Source organism: Cherax quadricarinatus, chromosome 78 (assembly GCF_038502225.1).
Source record: "Cherax quadricarinatus isolate ZL_2023a chromosome 78, ASM3850222v1, whole genome shotgun sequence".
Taxonomy (NCBI): domain Eukaryota; kingdom Metazoa; phylum Arthropoda; class Malacostraca; order Decapoda; family Parastacidae; genus Cherax; species Cherax quadricarinatus.
Genome location: NC_091369.1, coordinates 20,954,617 through 20,964,619, shown reverse-complemented (window position 1 = coordinate 20,964,619; position 10,003 = coordinate 20,954,617). Strand labels below are relative to the sequence as shown.

The 10,003-nt window shown below is 40.6% G+C and overlaps 1 protein-coding gene across 1 annotated transcript in view; it reads left to right on the top strand.

Moving 5' to 3' along the window:
* The first annotated feature begins 344 nt into the window (after positions 1-344).
* Positions 345-10,003, top strand: part of LOC138850990 (uncharacterized) — a 162,706-nt gene continuing 153,047 nt past the window's right edge. Inside the window, exons 1-2 of the mRNA XM_070101770.1 lie at positions 345-491; positions 8,472-8,704. Of these exons, the coding sequence (XP_069957871.1) occupies positions 8,556-8,704 (149 nt within the window). The 5' untranslated portion in view covers positions 345-491; positions 8,472-8,555. The remainder of the gene's footprint in view (positions 492-8,471; positions 8,705-10,003) is intronic.

Genomic DNA, 10,003 nt, shown 5'->3' with positions numbered 1-10,003 from the left:
CTGACTGTCTCCAAATAAAACAATGTTCTTACCTTCACTTGTGGAATTCGTTGTGACGTTCTCGATGGTCTTCGTTGGGGTGTCCAGGGATGTTTCACTCACGTCTGCCAATGCTTCCTTAGTGCTCGTTGTGACGTTCCCAGTAGACAACCAACATTCGTCAGGTAGCTCCGAAAATGGGTTGGAAGTTTCCAGATTAGTCTTCTGGTTCTTCCTTGTTTCTGCCACTTCAACAGTCTTCGTGATCCTCAGCTTGGTTCCATGTTGTGCAGCCACTGACCAAGTTCCTCTCTTCACCTGAGGACTCACAACAGGATTACTACAAATCATCTTGTTCTCCTCTATTCATCGCCGTATCTCCATCTTAGCAACTCTAAGCTCCTCTTTTAGCTACTGGTAGAGTTGCTCAAGAGAGGATATCCTGGTTCAGATTCACAGAGAGCACACAGACAAGTCTTCACAGTGCTAAGTACACGTCACCACTGAGCTAAGTACACATCTCCCCTCATTCTTCGTCTAACAAGTGAATGTAATTTAAGGGTCTTCAATCTTTCTTCATAAGGAAGACTTCTAATGCTATGTATTAATTTAGTCATTCTACACTGAATGTTTTCTAACGAATTTATGTCCATTCTGTAATATGGAGACCAGAACTTTGCTGCATAATCTAGGTGAGTCCTTACTAATGATGTATAAAGCTGTAATATAACCGCTGAACTTCTGTTGCTTATACTTCTTGATATAAATCCCAGTAATCTGTTAGCCTTATTACATACACTTAGACATTGCTGTCTTGGTTAAAGGTTTCTGTTTATCATAACCTCCAAGCTCTTCTCGCAATCCGTATGGCTAAGTTCTACATTATTTAACTTGTAAGTGCTAGGGTTCTGGAAACTTCCGAGATTCTGAACCTTGCATTTTTCTGCAATGACCTGCATCTGCAACTTTTCAGACCAGTTTCTGAGTTTGTCTAAATCCTCCTGAAGTTCCCTGATATCTACGTTTGAGTCAATTATCCTACCTATCTTTGCGTCATCGGCGAATATGCTAATTTCACTAATAATTCCATCATCCAAATCATTGATAAATAATATAAACAACAACGGGCCCAAGACTGATCCCTGTGGAACGCCACTTGTTACAGATCCCCACTCGGATTTAACCCCATTTATGGACACTCTCTGCTTCCTGTCTGTGAGCCATGACTCGATCCATGAGAGCACTTTTCCCCCAATGCCATGAGCTGCCACTTTCTTTAACACTCTCTGGTGAGGTACTCTATCAAAAGCCTTACTAAAATCTAAGTAAATAATATCAAACTCTTTATCGTGGTCAACAGCCTCAAAAGCTTTACTAAAGAAAGTTAATAATTAAGTTAGACAAGATCGGCCTCTCGTGAATCCATGCTGAGTATCACTAATCAAATTATGCTTATCCAGATGGCTTCTTATAATCTCAGCTCTTATTGACACTAGTAATTTTCCTATAATTGAGGTCAGGCTATTGGGCGGTAATTTGATGGTAACTACTTGTCCCTTACTTTAAAAATAGGAATTACATTAGCCATCTTCCACATATCAGACACTACACCTGTTTGAAGAGATAAATTAAAAATATTAGTTAATGTTTCACAGACTTCCATTTTGCATTCCTTGAGAACTCTTAAAAAAAGCTCATCAGGTCCCAGCGAGTTATTTTGCTTCAATCGGTCTATTTGTTTCATAACCATTTCACTAGTGACTCTGATGTTACATAATTTATCTTCTTCAGGACCACTTCAAAAATTAATTACTATAATATCGTTAGTGTCTTCCTGTGCAAAAACCGAGAGAAAATAATTATTTAAAATCTAACACATTTCGTTCTCTTTGTCAGTAAGATGCCCATAGTTATTTTTAAGGAGACCTATCTTATCTCTAGCTTTTGTTCTATACACCTGGAAAAAAGTTTTTGTGTTAGTTTTCGAATCCCTGACAACTTTAATTTCATAGTCCCGTTTAGATTTTCTTATCCCCTTTTAAATGTCCCTCTTAATGCCAATGTACTGATTCATAAGATGTCCCTTTCCTCTTTTGATACGCTTATAAATTCCCTTCTTCTGCCCTAAAAGATATTTGAGCCTATTATTCATCCATTTTGGATAATTTCTATTTGATCTAATTTCTTTATACGGGATAAATGTTCTTAGGGCAGCATGTATAGTGTTCAGAAAACTGTCATATTGATAACTCTCTTCGTTACCCCAGCCAACAGATGATAAGTGTTCTCTAAGCCCATCGTAATTTGCTAAGCGAAAATCTGGGATTGTTACTGAGTTATCCCTAATATCGTACTTCCATTCAATGCTAAATATAATTGATTTGTGGTCGCTAGCACCAAGTTCCTCTGAAATTTCTAAATTATTAGCAAGGGATGCCTTGTTTACCAGAACTAAGTCAAGCAGGTTATTTTCCCATGTTGGTTCTGTCACAAACTGCTTCAAAAAGCAGTCCTGAACTACTTCTAAAAAGTCGTTATATTCTAAATTCCCAGTCAGAAAATTCCAGTCAATATTTCTAAAGTTAAAGTCCCCTAGAATTACAATGTTATTGTGCCTTGTGGCCTTAACAGTTTCCTCCCAGAGTCTCTATCTCGGTCTCTATCTCGGTCAATTTTTCATGCCCCTCTGAAAATTCTACACAAACAGACTCAGTACGTGTTTCAGACTTTATTCCCATTTTTATGCAACAATTTAAACGATCGCAGACATAAAGTGCCACCCCACCCCCTTTCCCAATACTTCTGTCTACTTGGAACAATTTAAAACCCTGAATGTGACATTCAGCAGACATGTATCTATTTTTCATATTAAACCACGTCTCAGTTATGGCAAAAACATCAATGTTTCCCGAACTCGCAGCTAATCTCAATAAAATCTCAATTCGTCCATCTGATTTCTCGCACTACGACTATTAGTATAATATATTTTCAGAAACCCTCCCTTCTTTTTTTTCTTCCTACTGATTTCTGTTCCTCCACTATGCCTGTTACTCTCCTTATCACTTAATGCCTTTGGCTTTCCTATGTTCACCGATAACTCTTCCTCATCCTGCTTATAACTGGTTTCCTTAAAACTCACACTATCACTACACTCCAAATTCATTGATTTTCCACAAAAAGCCATACCACTATCTATTTCTAGTTTAAAGCCCTAACAGTTTCCTCCACTGCCAGTGCCCCCACACCAGACCTAGATAGGCGAGCCCCATCCCTGGCATACATGCCATTTCTGCCATAGAAGAGGTCCCAGTTGTCAATGAATGTCACGGCATTTTCCATACAGCATTTGTCCATCCAGCAATTGACACCAATTACACTGGACAACCATTTGTTTCCAACTCCCCTCCTTGGCAAAATATCACACATGACAGGGTTTCCCCCCTTCTTCCTAATTATCTCTATTGTTGAGTTATACCTGCTAATCAGGGCCTCACTCCTACGTCTGCCAACATCGATGCATCCACACTAAGGCAGATAATAGGATTGCTCCCATTACTTTTCATGATGTCGTCCAGACGGCTAACAATATTCCTCATCCCAGCCGCAGGAAAACATACCCTCTGCCTCTTCTGCCTGTCCCTTAGACAAAAGGCCCTATCCATAAATTTAACCTGACTGTCTGCAGCTAAAACAATGTTCTTACCTTCACTTTTGAAATTCGACATGACGCTCTCGATGTTCTTCATTGGGGCTTCAAGGGATGTCCCACCCACGTCTGCCAATGCTTCCTTGGTGCTCGTTGCGACGTTCCCAGCACACAACCCACATTCGTCAGGTAGCACCAAAAATGGGTTGGAGGTTTCCACAGTAGTATTCTGGTTCGTCGTTGTTTCTGCCTCTCTAACAGTCTTGTTGATCCTCAGCTTGTTTCCATGTTGTGCAGCTACCGACCAGGTTCCCCTCTTAACCTGAGGACTCACACCAGGAGTAATACGAATCCTCTGTTTCTCCTCCGTTAATCACCGTATCTCCAGCTTAGCAACCCTAAGTTCCTCTTTTAGCTGCTGTTAGAGTTGCTCAAGAGAGGGCATCCTGGCTCAGATTCACAGAGCTAAGTACACGTCATCACTCAAAAGTACATGTCACCACTGAGTACTCGTCACCACTGAGTACACGTCACCACTGATGCATACAAAGTTCAGTCAAAGGGCTCCCATTATCATTTACACCGGGCACCCCAAATTTACCGACCACGCCTTCTCTAAATGTTTCTCCTACTTATTCCCTTCGTCAATTCTATGATTCATTTCATCCTTCATAGACCTGTCTGCTTACACATCCACTGCCATACTCTCCTCTATACCCTCTCCCTCCAATCTGATATCCAATTATCTGTTATCTATTTTTTTTGTTATTCTCATCACCTTACTCTTTCCTATATTCAGTTTTCCTTCTTTTACATACCCTACCAAATTCATTAACCAACCTCTGCAGCTTCTCTTCAGAATCTCCCAAAAGCACAGTGTCATCAGAAAAGAGCCACTGTGACAACTCCCACTTTGTGGTAGATTCATTATCTTTTAATCCCACACCTCTTGCCAACACCCGAGCATTCGCTTCTCTTACGACTCCATCTATAAATATATTGAACAGCCATGGTGACATCACATATTCCTGGGAAATAATCCCCCTCTCGCCTACAAAACTCAAACCTGACGCTCACTATCCTTGTAAAAGCTTTTCACCGATTTCAATAACCTACGTCCTATTCGATACATTTGCAACATCTGCCATGGCAGTAGTTTGTTGTACTACGTATTGGTAGATAAAAGACTGTTGGGCAAACCTCAGGATGTACATGTTTATAGAGGGGCCACAGACATATTAGTTGTAGCTACAGTGAGAGTAAAATGTAGATGAGATACAAGGAAAATGGAAGTAGCAAGCAAGAGAGAAGTGAAGGTTCATAAACTAAAGAAGGAGGCAGTAAGAGTAAGATAAACAGCTATTGGAGGATAGATGGGCTAGTGAGAGTGTAGGCAATGGGATAAGTTTAAGAATGTAGTGTTAGAATGTTCAGCAGAAGTTTGTGGTTACAGCAAAGTGGGTGTGGTAGGGATGAAGATCGAGTGGTGAAATGAGGATGTAGAGAGAGTAGTAAGAGAGAAAAAGTTATTATGTGAGAGGTTTTTACAAAGAAGTGATGCAAGGAGGGAGGAGTATATGGAAAGAAAAAGAGAGATTAAGAGAGTGGTGAAGCAATGTAAAAAAGATCAAATGAGACAGTGGGTGAGATGTTATCAACAAATTTTGTTGAAAATAAGAAAAAGTTTTGGAGTGAGATTAATAAGTTGAGAAAGCATGGGGAGTTAATTTATTTGGTAGTTAAAACTAGGAGAGGAGAATTTTTAAACGGAGAGTTAGAGGTATCAGGACTACGGAGGAAACTGTTAAATGATGAAGATAGGGAAGATGTGATTTCGTGTGTAGGGAAAGGAAAATCGGAGTGATAAAGAACTATTTGTATGTGTGGGGGAAGTGCGTGGGGCAGTGTTGTATGTGTGGGGGAAGTGCGTGGGGCAGTGTTGTATGTGTGGGGGAAGTGCGTGGGGCAGTGTTGTATGTGTGGGGGAAGTGCGTGGGGCAGTGTTGTATGTATGGGGGAAGTGCGTGGGGCAGTGTTGTATGTATGGGGGAAGTGCGTGGGGCAGTGTTGTATGTATGGGGGAAGTGCGTGGGGCAGTGTTGTATGTATGGGGGAAGTGCGTGGGGCAGTGTTGTATGTATGGGGGAAGTGCGTGGGGCAGTGTTGTATGTATGGGGGAAGTGCGTGGGGCAGTGAGTAGAATGAAAGAGGGTAAAGCAGCTGGGATTGATGTAATAAAGAGAGAAATGTTTAAAGCAGGTGGAACATAGTTTTGAAGTGGTTAGTGATTTTATTTATTAAATGTATGGAATAAGGAAAGGTATTAAGGATTGGCAGACAGCATGCATAGTTCCTTTGCATAAAGGCAAAGGAGACAAAAGAGTGTGAAAATTATAGGGAAATAAGTCTGTTGAGTAAACCTGGTGAAGTGTATGGCAGAGTTATTATTGACAGAATTAAGAGTAAGACGGAGAGCAGGATAGCAGATGAACAAGAAGGCTTTAGGAAGGGTAAGGGGTGTGTAGATCTAGTGTTTCCAGTGAATAGTATTTAGATAACCGTAAAAGGGTTTTTGTGGCATTTTTGGATTTGGAAAAAGCGTGTGATAAGGTGGATAGGGGGCAATGTGGAATTTATTGCAAGTGTATGGAATAGGAAGTAGGTTATTGAAAGCAGTGAAAAGTTTTTATGAGGATAATGAGGCTCAGGTTAGAGTACGTAGGCGAGAGGGAGATTATTTGCCAGTACAAGTATGTCTTAGACAGGGATGTGTGATGTCACTATGGTTGTTCAATATATTAATAGATGAAGTTGTAAGGGAAGTAAATGCTCGGGTGTTGGCAACAGGTGTATTGTTAAAAGATAAAGAATCTAACGCAAAGTGGGAGTTGTCACAGTTTCTCTTCGCTGATAACATTGTGTTCTTAGGAGATTCTGAAGAGAAGTTACAGAGATTGGTTCATGAGTTTTGTAGGGTATGAAAAAGAAGAAAATTAAAAGTGAATATAGGAAAGAGTAAGGTGATGAGAATAACAAAAAAAATAGGTAACGGAAGACTGATCATCAGATTGGAAGGAGAGGGTATGGAGGATGTGAATGTTTTCAGATATTTTGGCGTGGGCGTGTCAACAGATGCGTCTATAAAAGATGAGGTGAATTGACGAAGGGAAAAAACGTGAGTGGTGCACTGAGGAGTCTGCGGAGTCAGAACTTTATCCATGAAAGCAAAGATGGGAATGTATGTTAGTATAGTTATACCAATGCTTTCATAAGGGTATAACGCATTGGTAGTGAATGTGGCAACAAGGAGAAAGCTGGAGGTGGTGAGGAGGTCATGTCTGAGGGCAATGTGTGGTGTGAATATAATGCAGAGAATCCATAATTTGGAGATTAGGAAGAGGTGTGGAATTACCAAAATTATTATCCAGAAGGATGAGGAGGAGTTATTGAGATGGTTTGGACATGTGGAGAGCCTTGAACGAAAGAGAATGAGTTCAAGATTATGTAAATCTGAAGTGGAGAGAAGGTGGGGAAGGAGTCGGCTTAAGAAAGGATGGAGGGAGAGGGTAAAGGAGATTTTTTTTCCAGCTAGGGTGCATGACCATGTTAGATAGGACCAAATGGAGACAAATGTTTTTAAGGACTTGACGTGCTGTTGGAGTGTAGGCAAGGTAATGTTTATGAATGAATTCAGGGAAACCAGCAGGCTGGACTTGAGTCCTAGAGATGGGAAGTAAAGTGCCAGCACTCTGAAGGAGGGCTGTTAATTTTGCAGTTTAATAACTGTAGTGTAAGCATGCCTCTGGCAAGACAGTGATGGAGTGAATGATGATTACCTGGAGTTAACATCCAGGTAATCTTCAAAGTTACATCCCAGTCTAGAAATTAATCACACGATAGGCATACAACCTTTTAAAAAATGGCGAGGATTAAAAGATGACATAAAACCATGTAAATTCAAATCATGGCAGGAATAAACTGAAGTCAAAACCCAAAACATATAAATTAAGCAGGAGTGGAATGAATACTTACATACTTGATGGAAGCCGCAAGTCAAGTGACTGACCACTGGTCTCCTTCTGCACTCCTACCGGGTGCAGAAGGGAGGAAGGAGTAGCGGGAACTATGCACCCACCCTAAGTGAACAATCAAATTATCCACCAAACTACCACCACCATTCATTCATACTTCCACCACTCCTGTCTAATAAACTTTTCCCCTCACAATGACCCAGGCATTCTTCTTCAGAGGATCGGCAAGCACGATATTAAAAAATTTAGCAGATAAAGACTGAAAGGACTAAGTTAATTATTGGTCAAAAGTGAAGCTTTCAACCAATAAGTCCACTAAAATATGTATCAGGTGTGTACTTACAGTAGTGCTGGGAGCTGTGAGTCGAGTGATTTACTGTTTGACCGGAGCCCCACACGTCACCTTTCGGGGGTGGGGGGTAAGAGGGAGGGGAAGGGATAGCCGGAGCTAGACTGACCCTACCTTAACAAGCAGCCGGCAATCAAACTATCACTTTCGGGGAGGGGAAAAAAAGGGGGGGGAATAGCGGGAGCTGGACTTACCCTACATTAACAAGTAGCCGACAATGAAACTATTGTTACTATATACTCCCTCGCTACTCCTATCTATTCATGTTTTATTGTTTTACATTTTCCGTTTCTAAATAATAAAGTGTTTATCACTGTCTGTTATTATTTCTTTTTCTATTCATTAATCTTCCTGAGGAGGAGCCAGCCTTGGTAATACTGACTGAAGTTGTTACAGGGCTGAGTAAGCCTTCACAGGGATTAAGACAAGTTAAACTGAATTACATGTTATAATTCCTTCTCTTCAGAATTTGCCATCACTTGTGTCCTTCTATTGCCGGGAAAGTGAAGTGAACAACTTGATTCAAGCAATAAAGAAAGCAAACCAACTTATGAAGCAAGGAGACTTAACATTATACTCTCTTCCCCACTACCTAGAAGGACCACTACAGATGCTGACTCAAGAAATGAAAACCTGCATGAACATTCTCAAATTTCACCGCTTCATCTACCAGCCTCACTTGGATACTGATCCCCTCAGGTAGTTGTTAAAACATTACCTCTGAAGTGTTTCATCCTCAGGTAGGTGGTATAACATTACCTATGAAGTGTTTCACCCTCAGGTAGGTGGTATAACATTACCTATGAAGTGTTTCACCCTTATATGGATGGTGACGATGCATGTTTGAACGTAAGAAAGAAGAAGAGTGTGTCAGCAGCAATCACTAATTTCAACTGTGAGTGAAGGAAGAAGGAAAGGAGAAGGTAGACTTGGACGGCATAGTTACCAACTCTACTTTCATTGGGGACAACCTTCACTTCCCTCACAATAAAAAATATACTATACATATAAATCTACAGGATATTTAGGGTAGCACAGGTATTTTAGGGTGGCACTCGAGGTATGCTCAAGGCATATTCCTTTAAGGAATATGTTAACTAGAGAGGCACTCCCTATACAGGCAAAGGCAAATAATAACAGAGAGGCTAAAAGATGCCAATGTATCAGCGATACGTAGGGAGGCACTGGTCAGAGAAATAGCGAACATTGAACTTAATTAAGCAAAGGAATCTTATAGGAATCAAGAAACACTGTAAGAACTAATAGCCATAACTGAAATTGAAAGAAACCCAAGATATTTATTTTCTTATGCCAAATCTAAGTAGAGAACAACATCCAGTATTGGGCCAACACTTAGACGAGATCGATCCTACACAGATGACAACAAGGAAATGAGTGAGCTAGTTTTTAGCTAGCCGCTAACCAGACAGGTAGTCGAAGTACTAAATGAATTTCTTATTAGTGAGACACAGAGTTTGGTAGACTCGAACCTATCTGATATTATCCTTATGCCAAATGACTTCGAAAAGGCTATAAATGACATGCCCATGCACTCTGCCCCTGGCCCAGATTAATGGAACTCTGTGTTCGTCAAAAACTACGAGAAACCCTCATCAAGTGCTTTTATCATCTTCAGGAGAAGGAGCATGGACACAGGGGTCGTCCCATAACTGCTAAAAACAGCTGACATATCCCCACTTCACAAAGGGGGCAACAAAGATATAGCAAAGAACTACAGACTGAAAGCGTTAAAATCCTATATCTTAAAAATTGATGAAAGGATTCTAAGAAGCAAGATCGAAACTCATCTAGATACCCATCAGTTACACAATCTAGGGCAACATGGGTTTAGAATAGGTCACTCCTGCCTTCCCCAATTACTGGATCAATATGACAAGGCCTTGGATGCTCTAAAAGACAAACAAAACGCAGATGTAGTGTACATAGAATTTGCAAAAGCGTTTGACAAGTGTGACCATGGTGTAATAGCGCACAAAA